The 27496-nt window shown below is 35.3% G+C and overlaps 3 protein-coding genes across 8 annotated transcripts; 2 read left to right on the forward strand and 1 right to left on the reverse strand.

Moving 5' to 3' along the window:
* The first annotated feature begins 1065 nt into the window (after positions 1 to 1065).
* LOC116112831 (NPC intracellular cholesterol transporter 1-like) lies at positions 1066 to 15632 on the forward strand. Its single transcript, XM_031398947.1, has 39 exons — positions 1066 to 1215; positions 1455 to 1531; positions 1918 to 2017; positions 2124 to 2231; positions 2419 to 2535; positions 2903 to 3053; positions 3487 to 3734; positions 3898 to 4083; positions 4324 to 4379; positions 4456 to 4573; positions 5471 to 5554; positions 5793 to 5888; positions 6044 to 6145; positions 6417 to 6485; positions 6972 to 7067; positions 7136 to 7231; positions 7577 to 7690; positions 7835 to 7918; positions 8418 to 8546; positions 8690 to 8888; positions 8985 to 9128; positions 9258 to 9301; positions 9511 to 9594; positions 9737 to 9805; positions 9910 to 9986; positions 10315 to 10384; positions 10733 to 10882; positions 11165 to 11230; positions 11695 to 11839; positions 11979 to 12043; positions 12137 to 12202; positions 13028 to 13121; positions 13579 to 13615; positions 13727 to 13784; positions 13869 to 13979; positions 14317 to 14384; positions 14947 to 15013; positions 15092 to 15160; positions 15374 to 15632. The coding sequence occupies exons 1-39, from the start codon at positions 1171 to 1173 to the stop codon at positions 15464 to 15466; spliced, it is 3852 nt and encodes a 1283-aa protein (XP_031254807.1). The 5' UTR covers positions 1066 to 1170; the 3' UTR covers positions 15467 to 15632.
* Positions 15633 to 16696: 1064 nt separating this feature from the next.
* Positions 16697 to 21450, forward strand: LOC116112780 (pentatricopeptide repeat-containing protein At2g17140). 3 transcript variants are annotated; one of them, XM_031398910.1, is made up of 6 exons: positions 16697 to 19238; positions 19694 to 19914; positions 20044 to 20161; positions 20274 to 20340; positions 20449 to 20929; positions 21355 to 21450. In XM_031398910.1, the coding sequence occupies exons 1-2, from the start codon at positions 16744 to 16746 to the stop codon at positions 19827 to 19829; spliced, it is 2631 nt and encodes an 876-aa protein (XP_031254770.1). In that variant the 5' UTR covers positions 16697 to 16743; the 3' UTR covers positions 19830 to 19914; positions 20044 to 20161; positions 20274 to 20340; positions 20449 to 20929; positions 21355 to 21450. The 3 variants fall into 3 exon arrangements, with proteins under 3 accessions (XP_031254770.1, XP_031254771.1, XP_031254769.1); XM_031398911.1 differs by lacking the exon at positions 21355 to 21450 and having other exon boundaries at positions 19992 to 20161; positions 20449 to 21245; XM_031398909.1 differs by lacking the exon at positions 21355 to 21450 and having other exon boundaries at positions 20449 to 21245.
* On the reverse strand, positions 21357 to 27226 carry LOC116112779 (protein NLP2-like). 4 transcript variants are annotated; one of them, XM_031398905.1, is made up of 6 exons: positions 26748 to 27224; positions 26408 to 26468; positions 25099 to 26201; positions 24432 to 24479; positions 23367 to 24348; positions 21358 to 22674 (listed from the first exon to the last, which is right to left on the reverse strand). In XM_031398905.1, exons 3-6 carry the CDS (start codon positions 25999 to 26001, stop codon positions 21785 to 21787), a joined length of 2823 nt encoding a protein of 940 aa, XP_031254765.1. In that variant the 5' UTR covers positions 26002 to 26201; positions 26408 to 26468; positions 26748 to 27224; the 3' UTR covers positions 21358 to 21784. The 4 variants fall into 4 exon arrangements, with proteins under 4 accessions (XP_031254767.1, XP_031254765.1, XP_031254766.1 ...); XM_031398906.1 differs by lacking the exon at positions 26408 to 26468 and having other exon boundaries at positions 25099 to 26035; XM_031398904.1 differs by lacking the exon at positions 26408 to 26468.
* Between the last annotated feature and the right edge of the window lie 270 nt (positions 27227 to 27496).

The following is a 27496-nucleotide window of genomic DNA, read 5'->3' on the forward strand; positions in this document are numbered from 1 at the left end:
AATGCTAGTGGAGCTATCTCGGTTGCTAACAAGGTATCCTAGAAGTGGAGCTATCTTTAATTATTTCAATTCGTCATTTATTACTCATCACTTCAAATTATGGGCTTCTATAAGGGATTAAATGACAAGTGAAACCAACCTTCACCCACAATGACTCTATACAAAACATATAATGGTTGGGCTTTTCGGGTACCCACCCAAAATGGAAGGAACCGGAACCAGAGGCTATATATGTCATATANGGGTTATTGGTGGTTATAGCTTGGTGCATGTTGATAACAAGGCTTGTAAATTTGTTGCTGGAGACAAGTCACATCCACAGGCTTGTGAGATTGACACTGTAGTTAAGGAGTTGCATAGTTGTGTGAAGATTGATGAGAGGGATCAGTTCTTGGGCAATTTTGAATGATGATGTAATAATTTATAGGTTATCTTTTTCTGTAAAGTTAAATCTCATTGTTAAATTTGTTAATTTATTATTTATTTTTAAGAGTAAACGACTTTATGCAAATAGAGAGCAAATTCGGTCTAGGTTGTTGGAGTTTTTGAACAGAGGATGCCAGTAAGTCTTTCGGTGGTGACAAGTTAGGTTTTGGTAATCATGATTGATCAAAATCTGACTTGGAAGGGGCGGTTATACGTTCCACAAATCGTTTGATTGTCGGTGACGGGATTGACAAAAAGAAGGTTTAAGAGGTTTTAGTGACTTATGATCGAGGAAGAGAATAGTGTGATATGAGATCGTAACAATATCATAATCGGCTAGCGATTGGTTGGAATATAAACTTTGGGTAATAAATTTGAATTTTGAGACTTTTGGGGTAAGAAAGTTGAATGGGGAAATGCCGTTTAATCTTATATTTAATGATGAATTGATGATGTAATAATTTATTGGTGCGTACACTAGTCAGGTAGTGAAAGAGAGAAAACGGTGCGTTTAACTCCTTGTTATCGTAGTTATTAAACTATTAGATTTACAATGACTCATTGTAATAAATGCTACGTGTCGTATCCTCATAACTAATCATAATTGCGGGATAAAGTAAAAAGCTACTGACTCACTGAGTCGACTCAAGTCGAGTCGCAAACCAACTTCACCGTGGTCAATATTTCTCTGCAGCTAAGCAAACCCACCACACCAAATCTAAAACTAGTTTTCCCACTGCAAACATGGTCTCCTTTACGAGTTTCTCCACTTCGTATGTTATTCTACAGGTAAAAGATTATTTTCTTTAACTAAATTATGTGGTTTTTAAGTCTAAATGATCAGTTTTCAGAACTTTACTATTAGGAGAGTTGAATTTAGAACTTAAAAGATTGTGAAGGAGTGTTTTTGCATAGAAATGTTGTTTTGCCCCTTTAATGTTTATATGTTATATAAGGTCAGTGCAAGTGGATGATGCATAACATAAGGTATTAGAATTAATGTAAAGTGGGTATTTTGTTTTTTGTAGGTTGTTGTTTTAGCATCTTTAGTGAGTGCAGGGAAGACTAATTCATGGAATCCTTTAAGCGAGGATGTCACTGTTGGGTAAGGCTTCTTCACTTCTAAGTTTAAGTTGTTTAAACTGGTTAAAAGTCTTATTAATTAGCAATAAGATGTTATATTTATGTGTAGCAATTCTCATCAATATTTGTTCTTAAGTTAATCTTATTAATGATTTTTTGTGTTTTTTAGCTGCAATCTGAATTGCTTTTTTGGTTTTGGTTCTTGTCTTGCATCAATTAAAAACATTTCATAAAATGAAGTAGTACTTTTTATTCATCTCATCATAAGTTTTGGTGTTGCTAGCACTGCAATAGTTGGGCCGACGACCTGATGAAAATGATCTCTGTCTTAGCTTCTAAATTTTCCGAAAAGTCTTAAGTTGCTTTTTTATTTATAGAGCAATCACTTACTTTGGGCCTTCTGGTCAGGAAAAAGCATTCGAAAGAATATTGTGCAATGTATGACATATGTGGAGAAACCAGTGATGGGAGAGTTCTGAACTGTCCTTATGGTTCTCCTTCTGTGAAGGTGACTTCTTGCTTGATCAAGTAACATTCTTTTTAGAAGTTCTCTCCTCACATGTTTCTCTAACAGCATAATTGTGGTTTCTCAATTCATGTTATATGTTTTCCAGCCCGATGAGTTGCTTTCTGCAAAAATCCAAAGCTTGTGTCCATCAATAAGTGGGAATGTTTGTTGTACAGAGACTCAATTTGAAACGCTGAGAGCGCAGGTTCAACAGGTAAGAATGTGTTAAATGAGGTTGTTCAAAATAGTTATATGTGTAGTATGCTTGGCTGGGTGGTTCAAATAGGCTAATGTTTATCTCAGACCAAGCACATGTTTTTGGTTTCTATTATTGTTCACCTGACCAATTTCTATGTGGTATCATTTTGTAACTCTATACCATAATGTGCAATCTATTGCAGGCTATACCTTTCCTTGTGGGCTGTCCAGCATGCTTGAGGAACTTTTTAAACCTTTTCTGCGAGCTTTCCTGCTCTCCAAATCAAAGCCTATTCATCAATGTGACTTCTGTTGCTGAGGTGAGGCGTACTGATGATGCCATTCAGAGCTCATTCCATGATAATACTCTCTAGCCTTTAGTTTAATCACTTGTAGGAGACTATTTCATCTGATGCTTGCTTATATTTCTTACCTTAGTAGTTTCCGTGTTAGTAATGGGACCAAACAGTTTGAAAACGGTATTCTTATTTCCTAATTCCAAAATACTCTGTTTTATGAACACTACTATCACCAAAATGAGAATTTGATCTAAAGCAACAATCAGTAAGATCATTGTTGAACTATGTCATTTTTTTCCTTGCTATTAATAGTGCTGGTCTCTGTATAATATGAAGTCCACTTATATTTCACTATTGTTGCATCTTTGTGAATTTTTTTTCTTTCCAGGTCAATGGCAGTTTAACCGTGGATGGAATTGACTATTTTGTAACCAAAACTTTTGGGGAAGGTCTGTATAGTTCTTGCAAGGATGTAAAGTTTGGTACTATGAATACTCGGGCCATAGATTTCATTGGTGCCGGTGCTAAAAACTTTAAAGGTGATTCTACTATCTGTGGGCGGCTATATCAACAGTCTCTGCACAAATTTCAATAGTTAACTTTGTCGTTGCTGTTAAAGTTGCCATGTTTTCAGTTTCAAATCTCCAAGTTTCTTTTTTCTTATACGGTCTCCTCTTTCTATGAGCTGCATATTTCTTTCTTCCAAACCACCAAAACTCATCTTGAATCAATGTCTTTCATGTTGCCACCTATTTATATTTATTTTGTACTAATACGAATCGTTCTTTGTCCTTATCAATAGAAATGTGGATTTAGGGGGCAGAAAAGTGTGTGTTTGTGTTTGACTAACCTATGAAATTTGTTGCATTTTTTTTTTTTTTGGTAAAGTCTCATGCTTATCTCTGTTTGTACCGAGTAATTGTTTGATTTTCTCCAAGTTTTAATCCTTTTGTGGACTATTGTTTTTGCCAGAATGGTTTGCTTTTATTGGTCAAAAAGCTGCCCCTGGAATGCCTGGGTCACCATATGCCATAAAGTTTAAGTTAAGCACTCCTGAGTCAGCTGGGTTGGAGCTCATGAATGTGTCTGTTTATACATGCGGTGACACTTCCCTTGGCTGTTCTTGCGGTGACTGTCCTTTGTCACCCATGTGCTCTAGTTCTGAACCTCCTAATCCACAAAAGAAAGAATCTTGCTCAATTCGAATTGGATCTCTTAAGGTTGGAGTTGATATAATACTGTCAAATTATTTTCTTATTACTATCACGTTGGCCTGGTTAAATATTAATGACTATGTTGTGAATTATTCTGTTGGTAAATCCATGTACTAAATTTTCCAATCAGGGCTTATAATTTACCTGGTGCCGTTGACTGATGTTGTAGGTCAAATGTGTCGACTTTTTGTTGGTGATTGCTTATATTCTTCTGGTATCTACATTTTTTGGGTGGGTTTTGTTTCGGCGAACAAGAGAAAGGAGGATACCTGGATCTAGCACGGAACCTTTATTGATGAATAAAGGAGGAACTGATTCTAGTAATGTGCAAGAGGCTAAGAATTTTTCCTTAAAGGTAGATTTTTTGCATTACAGTTTTCCAACCTCTTAACTTTTCCCATTTTTTGATATGATTGGCTTGGATGTTATTAAACATGTGGTATTTCACCTACAGCAATAACTATTACTTATTGGTGTTGAACTTCTTTCTTTTTTCTAATCACTGTATCTTTTAGCTGTTGGTTGGGATGAGTGCTTAATTTAACTTTTTTCTTTTCGTTTAATATCCTATTTTTCGTTTCTATTGTATCTGCAGCTAACAAAGGAGGAACAGCTTTCTGTTGTTCAAGGATACATGTCGAGCTTTTACAGGTCAACTACAACACTTCTACTTTTAGGATAAGATAGATATGCTGAATAATTTTTTTTTTTTTTTTAATATGTCCAGGACTTATGGACAATGGGTTGCTAGAAATCCCACTCTTGTATTGAGCACGTCATTGGCAATTATTCTTGTGCTTTGCTTAGGTCTAATTCGTTTCAATGTGGAGACACGGCCAGAGAAGGTATCATATTGACCTTTTTGTATCTTTTTATTATGTGAAAGAGTTTTTCATGTGACTTACCAACTATTTGTTAAAATCAAAGCCCAAGATCCTCATTGTATATGCTTGAGTTAATTTTTTATTCCATGATTATGATAAAATTGTCTCCTGGGAGCTGATCAGGCACCTTGTAATGCATATGGTCCAACTGGTCTTTTTTTATTTTTTTATTTTGACTCTCTTTGATTGGCAACCTTCTAATTATATGTGCCAATTATTTTTGGATTAAATGTTATGATCAATTTCCAGATGACTGAATTTTGCGTTTGATGCTCCTTTTCCTCCTTATTTGATCTTGTTAAAATAGTTGTTCCCCAGCTGAAGATCATATTTTGTTGGATTTGACTTGTTTTATAGTATAATAGCAAGTTGAGTGGCGCACAAATTTCTACATATCCTTATGAGGAGGGAAGCACACAAATTTCTGTTGTTTCATGTATTTTAAGTTCACCTTCTTTGTCCCTTCTGTACATAATCAGGTGTAAATGTGACCACCAAAGTCAACGGTTTATCATGATTACTAATTCTCCTGTCTTGTATTTTTTACAGCAAAACTTGTCCATTTTGAGTGGCCTTCATTGTTTGTGACTGCCTCTTAATTCTTAAATATCGCTCTAGCTTGTGATATTAATGAATAGCTCTAACCTGTATACAATGTTTCTTGAAATTTTCTGTACAAAAGCAAAAGCTTATTGCAAATAAGGTTAGGTCCTAAAATTTAAAAATCAAGATAATTAAGTTCTTTACTGTTTCCTTCCAGTTTCTATTTTTCTCTGTGTTCTAGCTTCCAAATTTTTATAAATATGTTTCATTTTCAATTTAAATCATGGTCAGGGCTTGACAGATGTAATTATGTAGTTGTGGGTAGGTCCCGGGAGTAAGGCAGCTGAAGAGAAACGGTTTTTCGACCAACACCTTGCCCCTTTTTACAGAATTGAACAGGTTCTTTTCAATGTTTCTCTTTCTTTATCTTTAATCTGTTTGATTTCTTGTGATTTAGTTGCCTGTTGTATGTTTTATGTACAATCTATATAGAAAAGAAGAAACTCTATTGGGTTTTGTTTTCTCTTTATTTCTACATTTGACTTTATTTATATATTTGATTGTGTATTGTAAGAATATTATTACAAGGATTAGCTTATATCTTTTCAAAAATTGTGCATTTCTTTTGGTTCGTCAGCTTATTTTGACAACATCACCTGATTCCAAGCTTGACAAAACACCCGGTATTGTCACAGAGGATAACATCCAATTACTGTTTGAAGTACAAAAGAAGGTACTCTTTGTGACTGACTACTTTTCAAATTCCATATGAATATGTAAACAAAATTGAGATATCCTTAATTTGAATTGATTTATATATGTTCTTACTTCTCTATGAGTATTTACTAAATAAATAATTAGCTCTCTTTTCTTTGCTCATGTTGACAGGTTGATAAAATTCGTGCAAATTATTCTGGTTCATTGATATCCATATCTAACATTTGCTTAAAGCCTCTAGGCGAGGATTGTGCCACTCAGAGTGTTCTGCAGGTTTTTGAACGTTTTTATTGGTTTCAGCTGAGTGTATATCATTACGTGTCAATTCATATGTATGGTAGAGTAATGAAATGGAGTTTTGGGGAAAGCTTTGCTACTGTGAGGCTGATTTATGCTTATCATTTTCCTTTTGCTTTTTAATATATTTGTAACTCAAAATTATTTTCTTAGAGCTTCTCAGTCTAAAGCAAATAAATGTAAGTAATAACATGTCCTTTCCAAGCAATGACATCTTTGTTTTTGGATTTCTAATCTATTCTGACAGTATTTCAAAATGGACCCAGACAATTATGACTACTATGGAGGAGTTGCACATGCTGAGTACTGTTTTCAGGTATCTTTTTTGGTGACTGTTTTTGACATTTAGACACTTGATTGTTTGATAACTCTTAAATCAAATATGGCTCGATATAAAATTTGTGCCTAGATAATCCATAAGTCCTCCACTAACATGCTTAAAGATTCTAGATCTATGTATTTAAATGGCTTAAAGCTGTCCATGGTTCTAATATTCTAAAAATAGTCACACTACTCATTAAAATTGCAATAGAAAGAATGTGCTTGCTTTATTTTGAGCTCAAGCAATGTGTTCCCAGTATTTTCAGGGCTATTACGTTGTCAACTAAAAATTTGATTCAAGTTCTGTATATTTAAGTAATCATAGTTCAGAGTTCTGTTTTAGATTTGAAGGTTGAAGACTTAAATCTTATTACTTGAGGCCTGTTTAAAGCTTGTTATTTTATATGACATACTGGTTTTTACTGTACTGGAATATTAATTGTATGTTGACTTCTTATTCTGTCCATCTTCCCACCTTTAGCATTATGCTTCGGCAGACACATGTTTGAGTGCATTTGAGGCCCCACTTGATCCAAGCACGGTGTTAGGAGGATTTTTTGGGAACAATTATTCAGAGGTAATAACTTTATCCATTTCCTAAAAATCTGATTATATTCTTATCCTTTGCTTTTGTTTCAATTTCAGGCTTCTGCATTTGTTGTTACATATCCAGTTAATAATGCAATAGATGAAAATGGAAAGGCAGTGGCTTGGGAAAAAGCTTTCATCCAGTTAGCGAAGGTTTGAGAACTGCACAATTCCTTTTTGTGTTCCTTATGAATGATATCTAAATTTGTTTAACGTGTTCAATTTAAAGTATTATTTGATAAATTTAGGGTCTACATATTTGTTGCAGTAATGGAGTTTTTTAATGCAATATTTTGTTATTGAACTTCCATGATATGATATATTGTTGCATTTTTGTTTATTGATGTTCAATTGTTTACCGCTGATGAAGGTAATGTTGTGACTAGAGCGTGATTGAATTTGTTTGATTTGGCAGTAATTTGCTTGCATTTTTTTACGTAATATACTCAATTTAGATGGTTGGATGCCCATTAAATTTTGATGAATTAAAATTGACAGGAGGAGCTGCTACCAATGGTGCAGTCTAGGAATCTTACTCTTTCATTTTCATCTGAAAGTTCAATTGAGGAAGAACTTAAAAGAGAAAGTACAGCAGATGTCATCACAATATTGGTAAGTCACAATCAAAGTCTTCTTCATATTAGTCAATTTATTGTTGTGAGTACCCTTTTCCATTTAATTCCTATTATTACTTGTCGATTGGTCGTACTCTTCGATTTCTCATCTTTTCTCCCATTTTCTCCATCTCCATCTCAGGCAAGCTATCTTGTGATGTTTGCCTATATATCTGTGGCACTGGGAGATGCATCTCGTTTATCTACTTTCTATATCTCATCCAAGGTATGAATTCAGTTTGGCCTAAAGTTATCATCCACTATATTTTGATATAGAATTTTTTAGATTTGGTCTTGGTAAAGTAATATAGATTTTCACCCATGCTCTAGTTTAAGATGTTGAAAGCATGGGATAGCCTACTATAATTAATATAGAAGATTTTAGAGATGGTCTTGGTAAAGTATTGTGATCAAACTTATGGAGAAATGAAGTTCTTTTGTGCTTAATTGTTACCCCTAGGTGAGCAATTTTTTATTAGAAGGAAAAAATTCATTGACATCATTGTTTTGTATATTAATAAATGGTTAAAAAAAACCTTTACTGAATTTTTTATTCTATTGTCGAAAACATCTTCTATAAAACATATTCACACTTATGCGCACATGCTGGCATAGCATGTGCATGTAAATTAACATTTTCTTGTATCTGTATCTATGTAATCAAGATTATTGGTGGTGTTTAGTATATGCAACTCACATTTGATCTAATGGTATACATTATACAGGCGTTGCTTGGTCTTTCTGGAGTTATACTGGTTATGCTTTCTGTCCTTGGATCTGTTGGAGTTTTCAGTGCCATTGGAGTTAAATCTACATTAATAATAATGGAAGTTATTCCTTTCCTTGTCTTAGCTGTAAGTTTATTTCCAAATATTTTGAATGTTGCTGTTTTCTTATTTTTTGGTTTATAGATTTTACTTGCCTGATTTAATTCATTATCATGTTGTGGCCATCTCCAATTATAATATGTTTTGTGCTTCCTTCAAAATTTAATCAGGTCGGAGTGGATAACATGTGTATATTGGTTCATGCTGTTAAACGTCAGCCATTGGAGTTACCTTTAGAGGAACGAATAAGCAATGCACTTGTTGAAGTTGGGCCATCCATAACACTAGCTAGTTTATCTGAATTTTTGGCCTTTGCAGTTGGAAGTTTCATTCCTATGCCCGCATGCCGTGTCTTCTCCATGTTTGCAGGTCAGGTCCAAATATTCTCTCCTAATCTTGATAGATTAACTTTGAAACCTTTAAATGCTTAGCGCTTGACCTCTGTTAACACTGGTGTTCCTGTAGCTTTGGCTGTTCTACTGGATTTTCTTCTGCAAGTTACTGCCTTCGTTGCACTGATAGTTTTTGATTGTTTGAGAGTTCAAGATGGTAGGATTGACTGTTTTCCATGTATAAAAATTCATTCCGCTTATGGAGAATCCGATGAAGGTAATTGTTTAAGCAATCACATCGTCCTTGCCATGTGTTCTTTAAATCTGTTAATATTAAATTATAGTGTTAGATTTCTCTTTTATTAAATACAATCAGCTCTGATCAAATTATTTTGGTTAAGTGTAGGCATGAATCCAAGAGCACCTGGACTGCTGGCACGGTTTATGAAGGTATGTATCACGGAATCTCTAAATGAATATTCCTTGGTAACCACAGAGACTTATTCTTCATTTTAAGTGCAAAAGGTAGCTTTATTGAAAAGATCAAAATATATTCTATTGGATTATGTTGAGAGTAGTAATTTCTTTAGGGGTAAAACATGGGAACTCATCTATATTTTTGTGTCGTCTCTATCAACATAATTATTACTATATTGTAGGAAGTTCACGCTCCATTTCTTGGATTCTGGGGAGTGAAAATGATAGTCATTGCCATATTTCTTGCTTTCACTCTGGCAAGCATTGTAAGTTGCTCATGATTACATAGCTACTTTTCTCTAATCCTTTTGTATTAGTAAGTTATTGTTTTCATATATATATATATATATTTGGTATCTTGAAAATTTTATATTAGCATTCTGATTTTTTTTCATTTTTTCTTAATAGGCACTATCTACAAGGCTTGAAGCTGGTTTGGAGCAACAGATCGTGCTTCCTCGGGATTCTTACCTTCAGGTTCAGAGTACTCTTAGCCTATTTATGTCATTTGATTTTTTATTATTTTTATGTTCACCTTTTTCAGGACCTCCTACTTACTGTCAAAATCTTATTTGCATCAGGGATATTTCAATGATGTCTCTGAATATCTTAGAGTTGGACCTCCATTATATTTTGTTGTGAAGGATTTCAACTACAGGTATTGGTCTGGTTGTTATATCATACACTTTTTTTGTCCACTTTGATCCTATTTTATGCCATCTTTTTTTAAAAGAATGATGTATATACAAGGTTAACATAGATTAGAACACAGAGGTATGATTGCTGATAATTTGACTCAGAGTTTAGTCATGTAAAGATGACGGGAAAAAGTTCTTATAGACACCCCCAAGTAGTTGGTATTAGGGCTTGGTTGAGTCGTTTCTGTGTCCTTTAAATAATGTTTGTCTATTGTTTTATTGTTAACCCAACCAAGCACAATAATTGACATAAAGCTTCTCCTGATGTTAAACGGCTTTCATACTCAGCTTGGAATCAAGACAGACAAACCAGTTATGCTCCATCAGCCAGTGTGATTCAAACTCTCTTTTGAATGAGGTAATATTTTCACTTAAATATTGGATCTTAAACGTCACCTTTTACTCCTAAGACATGTGACATACATATCAAGATTTTGCCTGAGTAGTTTTATACCCTTACTGGTGTTTAAGTTCCAAAAATCACACTGTATATACTGCTTGAAAGTTAAGCATAGTTTTGTTGCCTATTAGTATTCAGAGTCCTCTACCAAATCAGAATATAGGTGATGGAACATATGAGAAAGTCATAGGCTGCAATTGTAATTTGATGATAATTTTTTCTTCTCATGTTTAACTATAGTTCAAATTTTTTTTTTTCTTTTCTTTCTTGTGTACTAATATTCAATGTATTTTTTCCATTTCTCAGATATCAAAAGCATCGTTAATTCCAGAGTCAAGCTACATTGCTAAACCAGCTGCTTCATGGCTTGATGACTTTCTCGTATGGACATCTCCAGAGGCTTTTGGCTGCTGTAGGAAATTTTTGAACGGCACTTATTGTCCACCTGATGATCAGGTTTGCGCTCCTGTCAAATGTGCCACTTTAAAATTGATCATTCGACATTATTATCTTATTCCACACCCCATATACCAATCTACAGTGCATATATACGTCAATGATCTAGTTAGTGTTGTGCATTACTATGGTCCTTGTAAATTATTAATCAGTTTCTTATATTCATAGCATGATTTTCATAACTTCTATTTTCTAACTTTAAGCCCTATTCACCTGGTTCAATTTGGTTTATAAGTGTTGGATGTACCATTAGATTACTAAAGCATTAATTCTTTTCTCCAGCCACCTTGCTGTTCACCTGATGAAGGACCTTGTGGCATAGGTGGAGTCTGCAAAGACTGTACAACGGTAATCCTCTCCTCTTGTGTGAACGGCTGGACATCTTTTTATATTTTAGAAGCATTATCAAATACAAGTTGCTTTATGCTTGCTTAATCTACTTTTCAGTAATATCAAATTGAAGGTTTTAAAGAAGAAACAAAAGAAGATAATGTGAGGAAGATACTCTTATTTTGTGGGATAGAGTTAGTTTGCTAGCTTCTCTTTGGGCTTCGATCTCTAAAGCTTTTCAAGATACTTCCTTTTTCTTTATTCACCTAGATTGGGGAGGGGTTTTGGTTTAATTTTGTGCTACTGACATTGATTTTTGAGTTGTATAAGCTTTTGTTTAGTTGTTCAAACTTTACTGTATAGACTTTTGTGATCCTTTAGATGGATTCTTTCTTTTGTGGACACCTTGTCTCTTTTTAATCTTTTCAAGTAATGATATCTTTTAGTTTCTTCTAAAGGACTTCCTTTTGGTTCGATTCCAGTGCTTTCGCCACTCAGATTTGGTTAATGATCGCCCGTCTACGGCACAATTTAGGGAGAAGCTTCCGTGGTTCCTCAACGCACTGCCATCTGCTGATTGTGCAAAGGGTGGTCATGGGGCTTACACCAACAGTGTGGATCTAACTGGTTAGTAAAACAAGAAGTTTTTTCTTTTTGTATTTAGATAATCTTCTTCTGGTTCTTATTTGGTAATTATGTAGACCCAAAGCCTCCCTAATCAAATGAGTGGGTTGTTTTAATTTTTTTATTTCTAACTTGTTGACAGGGTATGAGAGTGGTGTTATACGAGCATCAGAGTTTCGTACATATCACACACCACTTAACAAACAAGTATGGCAGCACCTTGATACTAGAATTGTATTTGCTCTGTTTGCATAGATGATGTTGAATGTTTCACTTTTGTTGGACTGTGATTTTCTTCAGGGTGACTATGTTAGTTCAATGCGAGCAGCAAGGGAGTTCAGCTCAAAAATTTCTGATTCTTTAAAGGTTTAAAATTAACTCTCCAGAGCAATTTTATACGTTTTAGCCTTCATTGTTCCAGGACTAAGCTCTGTGCAGTCTTTTTGGAGCAATTTTTTGTATAGTATGCTATTTTGTTTCCATCAAGGATGGCTAGTAGATGATGATATTGGTGGCTAGCTTACTTTTCATTTCGTTTATACTCTATACATGCCATCATGTTGGAGGTCTATCTTTTCAACATGGTTAAGGGTTAATTTCTCTGGCTGCTTCTCATCTTTAGTTTCGCATGCCTATATATTGGTGGCTAGATTGATTTTTATTTCATCTATACTCTACATGCTATCATGTTGGAGGTCTATCTTTTCGACATGGTTAATGGTTGATTTGTCTAGCCACCTCTCATGCTTAATTTCCTATGCATATATAACATACTGTGCTTGTCGCTGAGGTGGTTAATTAGTTTCTTCTGTGTCTAAGTTCTTATGAACTTCTCGAACAAAGTGTGCCTATCCTTGACTGGAAGGTGGTTGTATCAGTTTCTTGTAAATTGAGTTCTAATTAGAGGTTTCCAGCCCATTCTGCTGGTAGTCCCTCCCATGTTCTAAAACTATGTTGAACTGCAGTACCCCTGGTTGCGAGTTCTGCAGTTATGCCAATTTTCATAAATACAAGTAAAATAAAAAAAACTTATAACAGTACATGGAGATAGTATATAATTATGGTTCCTGTTTTAATAATTTTCTTGTGGTGCTGCATCAGTTGTTTGCATGTTAGCCCATAATTCTGTGGAAATGGTCTGCTGCAATATTATTGCTGTAATGCTGTACTGACATCTCTTTTCTGATGTAGATCGAGATCTTTCCATATTCTGTGTTCTATATCTTCTTTGAGCAATATCTGGATATTTGGAGGATTGCTTTGATCAACATTGCTATAGCACTTGGTCAGTATTGCAAATGATTATAGTGTCAATTCTATGTCTTCAAAGCTAGTTTTATTTTATATTAATAGATTTTCTAGATTACTGTGTTAACTATCCTCTTCAACTCTCATTCTTTTATTACATTCTGATACCGCAATATGGTCTAGTCTTTTGGTGCTTCGTATTGCTGGATTAATCAAGATGCTGCTCATGATATTCATCTTGTAATTTTAACATAACTTTTCTTTTTCAATCTTTGTCATGAAGGTTGTGTCTTTCATGGAAGTATTTGCTATCCAGATTTCAATTACTTTTCTTTAATCTTTTTAGTTCTGTTTCGAGATATTTTTATACTGTATTATCTTTGTTTATTATCTTTGTATTATTGCTTTTTTATATGTTCAAGTTGCATTTTCATATTTTAGTATTTTATTAATTTTGTTTTTATCTAACTGAGTATCTTATCTGTTAATAACAGGTGCTATATTTATTGTTTGTCTGATTATTACATCCAGGTCTGATATCCTCTCCTGGTCCTCATTTTACATTGTTTACATCTAAATCGTTTTTCCTTCTTAAATTACATATTTTCACTTTTTGTTAATGTTTGTTTCTGTCTAAATCAGTCCGTGGAGTTCAGCAATCATTCTACTTGTATTGGTCATGATTGTGGTGGATCTCTTGGTAAATGTCTGCTTTGACTATTATACATAATGTTCCATATATTTTTCAATTTGTAGAAGACTTATTCCTTATTGGATGCTGTAGGGCGTCATGGCAATTCTGGATATTCAACTGAATGCAGTCTCCGTTGTAAACCTTATAATGTCAATAGGGATTGCTGTTGAGTTTTGTGTGCATATAGTGCACGCCTTCTTGGTTAGTATCAGTGCTTACAGCAGTAATTTTTTAAGCCTCTTATTATTTACATATTGAAGTTTTTCATTCAGAGGATGGAGATGGTCATGGTTGTATTATCCTTAGTCATGTGTACCTATGCAATTTGTCTGAAGTTTTCATTTGTCTTGTTATTATATCAATTTTTGTGGTATGAAAGAGGAGCATCATGTTTCTTCACACGTAATAGTTCACCTAAACCTCTTAAAATTCCTATTTAACATGTATCTCTTGACAAACATTTTCACACTGCAATAATATAGATCTCATTGATTACTTATAATGCAGTGATATTACAATTCGCTGCTGTCCTATGCAGGTAAGCCATGGGAATAGGGACCAACGAATGAAAGAGGCTCTGAGTACAATGGGAGCTTCCGTCTTCAGGTTAACCATCTATTTTATTTTCTTTGTCCAACCTGTGCTGATGCTTATAGCTTGATGATATGGTTACATCTTTTGTTTTGTTTTGTTTTTTATTTTTTATGTGATAAGATATATTTGGTGTAAATTATAGGTGGCAATTTGTACACTTGATTATGTTGTTTTGCCTTTTTGGTGGATAACTTTAATTGTCCGGTATTTGTACCAGATTGTGTCTTTTTAAGTCTGTTATCGAAACCTTTAGGTGTCGTGAATTTTTTACCTCAGTCTGATTTTACCTCCACAAACCTTCCACGCGGGACAGCAGGACGCTAAAGAAAATGTTATGCAGTTTCTATTTTACATGAGCTATTCTTTCATCTTTTTTAATTTTGAACATATTTATAATACCTTTTGTTTTACTTAATCATAGTAACTCTTGATCTATTGGCCATGGCTTTGAGCGGAACTGGAATTGTCTTCCTATAGAATGATCAATTCACAATTCCTTGGCTTTGTTATCATTTCGTTTTTACATTTTTACTCCCTACAAATTAAAAGTTCTACTTTGGCTTGGACTTGGCAGTGGAATTACGCTCACAAAACTTGTTGGAGTAATTGTGCTTTGCTTCGCAAGATCTGAAATTTTTGTGGTCTGTGATCTTTCCCTCTCAGTTTCCATTCATTTTTGCTATCCTTGTGGATTAAAAATAGTTTTTGTCATTTTGCAGGTTTATTACTTCCAAATGTACCTCGCTTTGGTTCTCATTGGTTTCTTGCACGGGCTTGTGTTTTTACCGGTAAGTAAATCACACTTTACCCGTCATCAGCTCTTTATCGCTAAGATTATATCAGTGCCCTCAGATTTCCCATTTCATTGTGCTTTGAGTTGTTTGATCATTGAATAAGTAATTGTCTTTGTCTCATCAAATTTATGCCTGAAACTATACAAGAACATTGCCATACAGCTTGGTTAGATAAAAAATTTATAACATTGGTTTTGTGGGTTGCAGGTGGTATTGAGTTTGTTTGGTCCACCATCAAGGCATGTAATTGTTGAGAAAGTGGAAGTTGAAGAGCCCTCTACATCTGCAAGCTTGAGTTAATTTATGATATGTTCCATTTTAGTATTGTTATTACAACTCAAATGAGTCACATTACATTTTATCATGTAAATAAGAAAGACAGTCTACATTTCACAACCTAAATATTGGGACATTCTTTTATTTCATACTCTCTCACAGATCAATATTTACCTATTATAAAAAAGAGATTATAGATATTTTTAACTATTTGTTATGTTCAATTCGATGTATTAATTTTAAGTCCATATAAAGGAAAGTAGGAATCAGATTGCAATAGTTCAATATTAATACTATGTATTAGATTTATAAAATATTTTACAAATTTGACGTTTTTAATACGAAGAAAATATAAATTTTCAACTATCTTTGGATGGTCGAGTGATTTGATAGGGACTCTTGGGTATGTTACTCAAGAGATTCTATATTCAAGTTATTCTTCAGATGTTAATAGGGGTAATTACTAAAACTCTTATTCGATTGATATTTCTTCAAATTTTTCCTCGNACTCTCTCACAGATCAATATTTACCTATTATAAAAAAGAGATTATAGATATTTTTAACTATTTGTTATGTTCAATTCGATGTATTAATTTTAAGTCCATATAAAGGAAAGTAGGAATCAGATTGCAATAGTTCAATATTAATACTATGTATTAGATTTATAAAATATTTTACAAATTTGACGTTTTTATTACGAAGAAAATATAAATTTTTAACTATCTTTGGATGGTCGAGTGATTTGATAGGGACTCTTGGGTATGTTACTCAAGAGATCTTATATTCAAGTTATTCTTCAGGTGTTAATAGGGGTAATTACTAAAACTCTTATTCGATTGATATTTCTTCAAATTTTTCCTTGGATATTAACTGGGATAGTCATTGAATTCTTACTCGATAGGCATTTATAAGGTTTTTGGGGATTAATTGAGATACGTGTTTACATTTTTAGGGTTTTGAAAGATTAGTTGAGGTACGTATTTGTAATTTTATGATTTCAGAGGATTAATTGAGACGTGTGTTTATAATTTCATGATTTTGAGGGATCAATTAGTTGAGATATATTTAAATTGACTGGGAAGTTAAAACCTCCTATCATAAAATATATCCCCTCTAATAGATTTAATAATTAATACTCATTTTCTAAACGGGCAATACTTAATCATATTTATTTATTAAATTAAATTAAAAGGAAAGGATCATAGAAACGCAATCTCTCTCTCGCGCCACTTCAACCCAAGAAAACCAACGAACAAACTAATATTTCAACTGTGGAGACCCAGCAGTCCGTGAGACTTCAATGGAGCAGAGCACCAAACTCACAAAAGCTCTGTTTAAGAACAGGAACAATCCAAAACTAGCATGGCAACTCTTCAAGCGTATTTTCTCTTCACCCACAACCGATCTCCCTCTTAACTCCATTCCTGCCATTGCCCACATCCTCATTTCCTCAAAGATGTTTCAAGAACTCGACACACTTCACAATCTCCTCCTTTCTTTAAAACCCCAAGAAATTTCTCATTCTTCCCTTATTTCACTTGTTAAGATCTTGGCTAAAGCTGATTTGTTCGATAAAGCTTATACGCAATTCAAAGCCATACGCATTCATTTGCCTGAAAGCCCGCCTTCTATCTATTTGTATAATGTTCTCTTCCAAGGTTGTATTAGAAAAAGTCGTATAGATTGTCTCTTGTGGTTGTATAAAGATATGGTTGTTGCTAGGGTTTCTCCGGAGACTTATACTTTTAATCTTTTGATTCGTGCGCTTTGTGATTCGGGTCATTTGGAGGACGCGAGGGAGTTGTTTGATAAAATGTCTGAGAAGGGTTGTATACCTAATGAGTTTAGTTTTTCGATTTTGGTTCGTGGGTATTGTAGAGCTGGCCGTGCTAGTGAGGGTTTGGAGGTTTTGGATTTGATGACGGTGTTGGGGGTTTCTCCGAATAGGGTTGTGTATAATACTTTGATTTCAAGTTTTTGTAGGGATGGTAAGACTGATGATGCTGAAAAACTGGTAGAGAAGATGAGAGAGGATGGCTTGTCTCCGGATGTTGTGACTTTCAATTCTAGGATATCGGCTCTTTGTAGGGTGGGGAAGATTCTTGAAGCTTCTAGGATATTTAGAGATATGCAGATAGATGAAGAGTTAGGACTACCAAGGCCTAATTCTGTAACATATAATTTGATGCTTGAAGGATTCTGCAGGGAAGGAATGCTGGAGGAAGCTAAGACCATGGTTGAGACCATTATAAAAAATGGTGGTTTATTGAACTTGGAGAGTTATAATATTTGGCTGAAGGGTTTGGTCAGGAATGGGAAGCTTCTAGATGCTGAAGTAGTTCTTAAAGAGATGGTAGATAGTGAAGTAGAACCTAATATATATACATATAACATATTGATGGATGGGCTATGCAAGAATAGAATGCTCTCTGATGCAAGGATGGTTATGGGTTTAATGAGAAGCAGTGGTATTTCCCCAGATACAATAACTTATAGCACTTTACTCCATGGATACTGCAGTAATGGGAAGGTACTTGAGGCCAACAATGTTCTGCATGAGATGATAAGGAATGGCTGTTTTCCTACTACTTATACATGTAACATTCTGCTGCATAGTCTTTATATTGAACGGCGGATATCAGAAGCTGAGGACTTGCTGCGAAAAATGAATGAAAGAGGTTATGGTTTTGATACCGTGACCTGCAATATTGTCATTCATGGTCTGTGTACTGGTGGAAAACTGGACAGAGCAATTGAAATTGTAAATGAGATGTGGAATCATGGAAGTGCCGCTCTTTTTAACTTGGGGAACTCATTTATTGGCCTAGTTGATGATAGTAATAGCAGGAAGAAATGCTTGCCTGATTTGATTACATATTCAACCATAATTAGTGGTTTATGCAATGCTGGAAGGCTTGACGATGCTAAAAAGAAGTTCATTGAGATGATGGGGAAAAATTTGCAACCTGATTCGGTGATTTATGATACTTTTATACATAGTTTCTGTAAAGAGGGAAAGATATCATCTGCATTTCGAGTACTTAAAGACATGGAGAAAAGAGGTTGCAGAAAGAGTGTACAAACTTATAATTCATTGATCCTGGGGTTAGGAAGTAAGAATCAAATATTTGAAATTTATGGACTGATAGATGAGATGAGAGAAAGAGGAGTTTCTCCTAATGTTTGCACTTATAATAATATAATTAGATGTCTCTGTGAAGGGGGTAAAATAGAAGATGCCACTTCCTGTTTAGATGAAATGCTGCAAAAGGGCATACCTCCTAAAATTTCTTCGTTCAAAATGCTAATAAGATCCTTAAGTAAAGCAAATGATTTTAGATTAGCACAGGAGGCATTTGAGACTGCTTTGAGCGTATGTGGCCACAAAGAAGGCCTTTATAGCTTAATGTTCAATGAGTTACTTGTGGCAGGGGAAATCACCTCAGCTAGAGAGTTATTTGAACCTTCATTAGATAGATCTTTTGATTTGGGAAACTTCCTATACAAAGATCTCATCGACATACTTGCTAAGGATGATAAGTTAGAAATAGCTAGTGGCATCCTGCATAAGATGATAGATAAAGGATATGGGTTTGATCCTGCTTCATTCATGCCCGTAATTGATGCTTTGGGTAAAAGGGGAAACAAACATGAGGCTGATGAACTTGCAGAGAGGATGATGGAGATGGCTACAGACAGTAAGGTGGTAAATAAGGTTCATCAAAGTACCAGGGAATTAGTTGACAGAAAAGAAAATAAGCATGGTGGAAGTGATTGGAAGACAATCTTGCACAGGTATGGTTGATAAAAGTACTTTGTGATTCAATTCTTCAGACTTTTCTGCTCTGATCTCATTGATCCTTCTGGTTCTTGGTACTAAATTCAGACTTCAATTAATCTTTTATTTTTTCTTGAGATAATGCTAAATGATTTAGTTTTGAAGGAATTTGTTTGCATGATGTCTTTTTTGAGAAAATTTTGGGTAAAGTAATAATATGCCAATTGCATTCTGATATATTTATCTAGTAGCATGGAGGGGTATAAATTAACTCAGTGGGAATTAATTAGGTGATCCTCATATCTGATTCTTTTTTTCTTTTTCTGTATTTAATGGGTTAATTCACTTTAATGTATCAAGCTTTACTGCTGGAGATGGCTATGCAGCTTGTGCCTCTTCCTTTTTTTTTTTCTTTTTCTTTTTTTTTTTTTTTTTTTTACTGATGTTGTACATTTTACCTAATCTTTCACAGAGATGATGGCAGTGGCATTGCATTGAAAACTCTTAGGCGAGTACAGAAGGGCTGGGGTCAAGGAAGCTTACCAAGTTTCCATCCCCAGAAATATAACTTCCTTGATAATTGGGACGCTGGTAATGGAGTTTCATAATTCCTCAAGATCTGTGTTCATTATTTGCTCTCTGTTGAGAGGACCAACTGAATGCCAAGATCAACGACCATTTGTTAGAACTAAGGTATGGTTATAGTGCTTTAATTTCACTTAATTGCCATTCGTAGCAGCACTTCATAATTTGTCCTCCATCTATTGTAGACTCAGAGGTAGCTTTTCATTTTGTGGTTGTTCCTCTGATTGTTGAAATCAGGGTCTCCTCACATGCTGGTATTAGAAGCATCAAAACAGCAAATGATATGGTGCAAGTTGTGAAGGACTGCATTCTGAACACCTCTTCCAGTACACTGCTTCAGTGTCACCAGCATTCGGTAATGAATCTTTTCTTCCCCTTCTTGTGCAATTGTCTTTTACCACAAGTTTTCAGTAAACATCTAACAGCAATTTTGTTGTTTTATTTATTTTTTGTGTTTGGTCTTGTAGTAAAAATCATTTGGCAAGGTCGATGGAACACAAGCATATTTTCTTGCTGTAAATAACATCTGGCAAGGTAGATGGAACCAGCATTTTGTTGTCTAGCATATATTCTTACTATGCCTTCGTATTTTTAAGTGTGTTGGTTTTGGCCACTCATGATCATCACTTCTATCTTTTGCAGGTTCATTGCTTCTTGATGTGCTTGTTGTGCCTTGAGGAAGTTTCCGATACTGACTCAAAGTTCACTTGTTATATTGCTTAATTGCTATACTTTTACTTTTTATATACTACACTTCTGCCGAAATTGACCAAATGTCAGCATGTTGATTTAGGCAAAAACAACATGATCTACAATCCAGAATAACAAATAGAATTTCCAAATAAATAGCAAATATCTTGATTTATCTTAACGCTTCTTTCTGCCTTCCTTTTTTTTTCCTTAATTGGGTTCCAATATTCCGTAGTTTCATCTGGCTTTAGTTTTATTAATGGCCTACTTAAAGTGATGCGCAGGGACATGATTCCGCTTTTTATTATTAGAATCTTTTCCAGGTTTTCAGTAGCAGGCCAGCTCCCTGGAAACAAGATGCTGTCCCACTTAAATGGTACTTAAAGTAGGTATTGAAACTTTATAAAGCACATCTTCCAGGTTCCCTGCAACGGTGCGTGTTTCTGATATTATAGTGATTAATATCCCATTAAAGCTTGGGACTTGATTTGGTCCCATCATTTACACCTCAATTATTCCTTGTTCCACTTGTGTTTCTCGAAACTGAATCATGGACCCTCTTATTGTTCTTGGTTGCCACTTATGCCTCTCAACACAACAATCAATAACATCTTTTATCTCTTGCATTGCTTTGAACCTTATGAGTAAGATTTCTGGTAAGATTGTCAAGAAGCTTGATAGTGGAGTTTGATTAACTTGTTTATTTATTTATTTTTTCCATTCCATTGGTTGCAAAAAACCTCTCATTATGAATGGTTAACAAAACTTTGATATAGACTTATCATTCCCATTTCATTTGACTACATTGTGTTCAATGAGGTTCACAGAGAATGATAATTTACCGTACATTCAATGCAGATACTATTAAAAGGAAAGTTACAGTGAATTTGGGGCACCATTGAAGCTTTCAAGCCTCAGGTATTATATCCTTAGAATCATATACAGACATAATAAAGAAAGCAGGTGTGATAATCCACACCATCAATCCTCTTAATCCAATATCTGTCCAGCTAACAAACATCGGCAATTACATGATTCACATGCAGGCAAATTCCTTATTCTGATCCCCATAGTTTCTACAGTTTATTAATACTTTCAAAACACCCAATGATCCATAAAAAGTAGATTCCATGGCTGTTAACGCTAAAATGAAAGTGAAATAATTCCTAATCTACTAATAATTTAACAAGATCTCCCACCATTTCACAAGCTGCTAGCTCCACAACATCCTAACCATATATACTCTTTGAATTTTGCCACCGTGAACAAAAGGAAATCAACCATTATTCTAGGACGGTGCAGAGCTATGCACGACCTTTCCTAATCTCAGGTGAGAAGCTACATGGAGGGAGATCTTGATTGTGTGGCTCTGAGATGATTTATATATGTCTATACACTCCTCTAGGTCGGCATCGCATGTCAAAAGAACCCACTCATGATCATCATCCAGATACTTGAGATCAATTCTGTTGAAATCGTCTATACTAAAACGCTTTGCAATCTCTTGTTGGACATCTTTAAACCGCCAGTTTGGTTGCAAGCTGAACCGTATGTTTTCTTCTCCGAAAGTTGCCTTGATTCTAAAGGTACTGCTATCTCGTGGAGTGTGGTTTCGACCTTTTGGCAAGGGAGGTAGGGACTCAAGATTAACATGCTCACCCAATATTTTATGGCTTTGTGATCTTGCAAGAAGCTTTGGTTCTTCCTGATTCAAGGCGTATAATTCTGCATCACTGCGAGCTCGCTTTAGCATCCCACCAGAGTCTTCTACATTCAGTGCATCTCCACTACTCAAGGCATTGACAGTAGTGCTATTCTGTTTTGCTCCAGTGGAACAACAAGTGCTTGAACCAGAGCTCTGACTGCATGACGAGGATGGGGATTTTGAAACAGTAACACCCGTCCTGAATAAACCAGTGTCAGGTTGGGGATTTAAAGGCTTCAAATGGTCACTTGTCTTCACTGATGAAAAAGGATCATTCCCAGAGAAGTTTGGGGAGTTCAATTCTGGAAAGCTATTATAGAAGGACCCAATTTGAATAGAACCCTCAGCACCTTGGACTGAATCAATCACAAGTTGGAGTTTCCTTAAAGAGTGACCTACCTTCTTGATCTTTCGTGAAGGCCAACGGGTGATCCCGTGTTGCCTGCATATCCTTTTCAGAGTTGTAGGGCACACTGCAATCCGAACAAGGGAAAACAATCAGCACACTGTATGTAGAAAGATCACTGACTGTTATATACGACACGCTACTACTCCATCCTCAAGGATACTCAGAATGGAAGTGAATGTGCATAGCAACTATAAGAGAAAGAGTTCGGTAATTAAGTTCGTAAAAAATGGAGCACTTGGAATGAATCAGAAGTATCTTTTGAAAGACCTAAACATAAATTGCCATTTTCAATTTATTTGGTCAAAGTAATTCCCTTTTCATACTGTAAATACACAGCTTCTGTAAGACTTGGTTTCAACCCACTGCTGATTTGATTACAAGATAATATGATACTGTCATATCCGTTAGATGTCGTAGAAATCTCTTCCAACAAGAGATTATGTCAAAGTCTCTCCCAAGTAGAGAAAAGGTTCTGCTACTAGTAATAACTGGAGTTCAGACGACCCCATTGAGAGCAAGGATTTGGAAGAACATTGGCTCAAAATGCTATTACTACGTGCAATGAACAAAATTAATTATGATTAATGAGAAAACTTGATATTCAAGCTCTCAGGATTTCATAAGTATCAAGTTGGTTCCCCCAAAATCAAAGATAGCAGCAAGTTAGGCCTTAATTATCTGAACCAAATATTCAAAATTTATATCCAATTTAAACAAGATTATGTGATTTCCAACAGTAATTATAAATTTCCCTACCGCCAATACTCTTAGCAGCATCTTTAAGGCTCCCAGCAAAATATTGTCGAAGAACTTGCAAGCTGATCGTCTTCTCTGTCTTGGTCCGCCTCTTCTCTCCTGCCTTTTTGATTCGTTCCAACCGACGGCCACCAAGGGAAGAAGAGTCTCCACCACCCTCAACACTACTTTTGGCCACAGAGTTCTGTTGAAATTGCCCAAGCTCTGGAAAAACCTGCCTATCATATGATTCTGCCTGAGCATCATCCCAATGTGTCGTCACCTTGAACTCTTCTTTTGGGTCTTTATCATAATCCCATGAGACAGAGACACCCTTACCCTTTTGTTGGGCCTCTATCATGTGTGCAACCCACGATGACTGTTCTGGAGATGTTTCTTTTGAAGGGGAAGAAACATCTGAAGCAACTCCCGTTTCCCTAATGGGCAATATGACTTCCTCCAGCTCGTTGCCCATGGAAAGATTTAAAGTCTGGCAAGATTTTTCTATAAACATAGCCAACGAGTTCAGCATCCATTTTTGCTCTTGAGTGTCCTGGCATTCCTTTGGCAAGAAAAATTCCAAGACATATTCAACCGGTCCAGTGTTTGTGCTCTGTAGTGGAATTGCTACAGCAGCACATAAATCAAATAACCGAGCATGATGAGAGAGAGGATAATTTGACTTGCTAAATGCAGTTATGTCAGCTGCAAAACACTGTTTTCCTGTTGAAAATGCTTTGCCAACTAGTCCTTGGCCTTGAAGGAGCTGGTGCTCAGAGCATGCATCAAGAAAGCCTGATAGTTTTTTATTGGCCACGAAGCAAGCAGACTCCACAGTAAAAAAAAAATGAGCATAATTCTCATCAGACTGCACATATCCACCTTCACCTTCACCATCACATGAGACCCACGTCAGAGCTAAAGGCAAACTATGTCTCTGGCAGACAGAAGTTAAAACTTCTGCTATCTCATGCAATCTTGCATGGTATGACTTGCCGCGATCCTATGAAAAAGTAAGAACATCAGTGACCTCAGATAATCATCATAACATTATGGAACATATATAATTCTTAACCAACTACCTACCTTTGCAGAGGGCATGTTGAAATTTTGTGAACTCCTAAGATTAACAGCCTGCAAATGAATATTCTTATTTAGACTAGAATACAAGGTAGTTTACTATACAGGTGATGGAAGAGAAGCATTATAGAATGAGAAGCAATAACCAGAGGTTCTTCTGAAAGGTCTTTTCGGGGACAAAATTGACCCAAAAAAAAAAAAAAAAAAAAAAAAATGTCCAAGGCATTCAACAAAGTACCACCAAAATGTAGACTATGACAATATACAAAGATACCAAGCAAATATAAAAGCTGGTAACAGAATACACTAGAGTCTAATGTCATTTTGACCAAGCAGACTTATTGTCACATCCATCAAGAAGTATGGAATGAGGAAAAAGTTTTCAAAAGCGGGGCAGGCACATTCAGGGATAGCTCATGGAGTCATGAATGGTGTCTATGTATGTATAGACAATCATAAATTTTACAAGCAAATGGCATATACTTTTGGTCATCCATTACACGTTGGCACATGAAATGTAGCAGTTTGTAGCCATCTTTTGCTTTCATTCAACAAATTAATGTAAAGTTTGCAGCTCTTCACATTTTAAGAATAGACTTTTGAACTCTGAAACAATGCAAGAAAAACGAAAAAGAACTAAAAGAAGAGAAGCGAAGGAAAAAGAAGAAAAGACCTCAAGAGCTTGGCAAATATTTTCAAGATCGGGACGATAATTAGTCTTTTGACTGGTTGTGATAATCTCAACAACACCCAAGCAAGTCCTACTGCTTCGTTCAAAAACAGGAAGGGCAAGAGATCCATGAACGTCATACTGTTGTGCATAACCAACCCGTGGGTACTCATCACTTCCAAAAAAACGAACATCAGGAGTGCATTCAGGCAACTTCTGCAAGAAAACTCGACCAGGCAACCCAATCAATTCCTTAGAATCCTCATCAGCTGCAAACTGATAGGCTTCTGAAACATTTCTGTAACTTTCAAGACTCTTGCAATTTGGATCAAGAGAATATGGCTGGCCAACAGTAGTAAGGACATGTCTGCCCTCTGTTCTTACAGGCACCCATATCTGCACAAGGACATTCCTATCTTTTACATACTCTTTCAAACAAAGAATAGCCTGAAATAATCTGTCCTTCACTGACGAAGAAGGACTCGAACTCGCACTAGGTGCAATCCACAAACTTCTGCCTGATTCAGGACCATCAACAGGAAAATTCCCATATTGAACAGAAGTAGTAGTCTCAAAACCGGCAGGGTTTTGAGAATCAGTTTCCTGAAGCTCTTCTGTTTTTGGAAAAACAAGTGAAGGATTTCCACAGAACTTCCTTTCTGTTTGTTCTTGATAGATTTGTCGATGAGGATGTAGGTTTATATTCAAACCAGTATTAGACTCTGAATAAGGCAAAAACTGTGGAACAGCACTGGAACTTGAAGGACCCGGCTGTAAAAAGTCGAATGTATCTGTGGTCTCTAACCAGCATCCTTCCAACAAGAGCTCATCCATGAAATCCAAATCCATGGCAGTATCCGGGAGGGCTCCAAACATTGAATTAGGTGAAGAAGTACCATCATCCATATCGATAATTCTTCAAATTTGCATCTACCAAAGACTAGTAAATCCGAATGTCAAATGGTATTATGAACCAAAACACAATAGTACAGTAAAGATGAAAAACAAAAAGAGGAACTTCCAGGAAGGATTGCTTTTGCCAGTATCCAAAAACCCAATCTGTCCGAGTCGCAGAAACATCGTCAACAAAATTTTGTTTTTGTCAACTGCAATCAGAAATGCATTTTAGCAGGAAGAATACCTAACACACTTTCATTCAACTCATACATAAAACATACAATATAGTCTTTAATCACAAGCTTAAACACCTAAACTTGTGGTTTACTCTAAATCTTGTTCTACAACACGCTAAACTTTCACTCAATACTAATGGAAACCATGAATAAGATTTCGATCATAAATTTGAAAGAACCTAGCATTTCTGGTTGATCTGAAAGAGTTCTGATGCTGAAGGCAATAATAACATCAGTAAACTACAAAATTATATACAGCAAGCCTGAAATTAGATACACAACAATTAAAAAACAGAAAAGCAAGAAATGGAAAAACACAATTCACTGAGAAACACCAAAACTAACAATTGGGCAATGATGTCAGGATTCACAGATTGAACTAAACAACTAATTTAAATGAAAAAGAACACAAACTCACTAACCAAAACTTCAAACTCACAATAATTTCAAACAAAACAAGAAAGAAAGAAAGAAAAAACTCAGTATGACATGAACAGAAGAAAGGAGAAAGTGACTCACTTTATGAAGATTCTTTGAAAAACTTGAGTTGGGTATGTAAGAGTCACTGAAGCAAATCTAAAACTGGGTCAATAAGAAGCAAAACACAAAAAACATCAACAGAAGAAGATTTTTTTCAGTGAAAGTTTTGAGTTTTCTGTTTGGTTTAATGAAGGAAGCCCAACCACATAAAAAGAGAACACAAAGTACAGTACAATTAATTAGAAAACAATTCTCTCACAGTGATTTATTATCACATCGCTTTTGGGGGTCATTTATTATAGTTTCCAGCCATGCGCGTGAAGAATCTTCTCCAGAAAAAGATATTGGTGGGACCTACAAGAATTAACTCCCACTGCAGCTCAGGACATCCTTGTAACTGAGTCTGAAACACACACCCCCGCTTTGATTCTAAGGAAAACAAGTTTAACTTGATCACTTACTCTTCTGTTTTTCATTTTAGAATCACCACTGCCATTATCAAATCCATAAACTTCATATATAAAAATTCTCAGTACAAATGTAATGAAGTTTTTAAAGGTATCGACTAGACAGATTGGAAATTGATTTTGCATTTACATAATAAATAAAAAAAATATACATAAAGAAAGGAGCAAAAGATGATGATGTAAGAAATTAGCTTTAGTTGAATGTTTTAAAACAGGAGCAATGTTTTAATATTGGTGTCTGTGAGTGCAAAGAGATTCTCTGGCTCTGCCCAGTTGCATTTTTTTAGTATAACAAAAAGCTGACTCTGCAGATTTCTGTTT

This window comes from Pistacia vera, unplaced genomic scaffold, assembly GCF_008641045.1.
Source record: "Pistacia vera cultivar Batoury unplaced genomic scaffold, PisVer_v2 Contig67, whole genome shotgun sequence".
Lineage (NCBI taxonomy): Eukaryota > Viridiplantae > Streptophyta > Magnoliopsida > Sapindales > Anacardiaceae > Pistacia > Pistacia vera.

Bases quoted from the DNA above. Each gene is read 5' to 3' on its own strand.
- LOC116112831 (XM_031398947.1), top strand. From the start codon at position 1,171: ATGGTCTCCTTTACGAGTTTCTCCACTTCGTATGTTATTCTACAG. The intron at 5,889-6,043 runs GTACTCTTTGTG...TCATGTTGACAG, and splicing joins TGTTTGAAGTACAAAAGAAG to GTTGATAAAATTCGTGCAAA. The intron at 12,203-13,027 runs GTTTAAAATTAA...TTTCTGATGTAG, and splicing joins AAATTTCTGATTCTTTAAAG to ATCGAGATCTTTCCATATTC.
- LOC116112779 (XM_031398906.1), bottom strand. From the start codon at position 26,001: ATGGATGATGGTACTTCTTCACCTAATTCAATGTTTGGAGCCCTCCCG. The intron at 24,480-25,098 runs GTCTTTTCTTCT...ATTCATTTGCAG, and splicing joins ATATTTGCCAAGCTCTTGAG to GCTGTTAATCTTAGGAGTTC. The intron at 24,349-24,431 runs GTAGGTAGTTGG...ACTTTTTCATAG, and splicing joins TCAACATGCCCTCTGCAAAG to GATCGCGGCAAGTCATACCA.
- LOC116112780 (XM_031398910.1), top strand. From the start codon at position 16,744: ATGGAGCAGAGCACCAAACTCACAAAAGCTCTGTTTAAGAACAGGAAC. The intron at 19,239-19,693 runs GTATGGTTGATA...AATCTTTCACAG, and splicing joins TGGAAGACAATCTTGCACAG to AGATGATGGCAGTGGCATTG.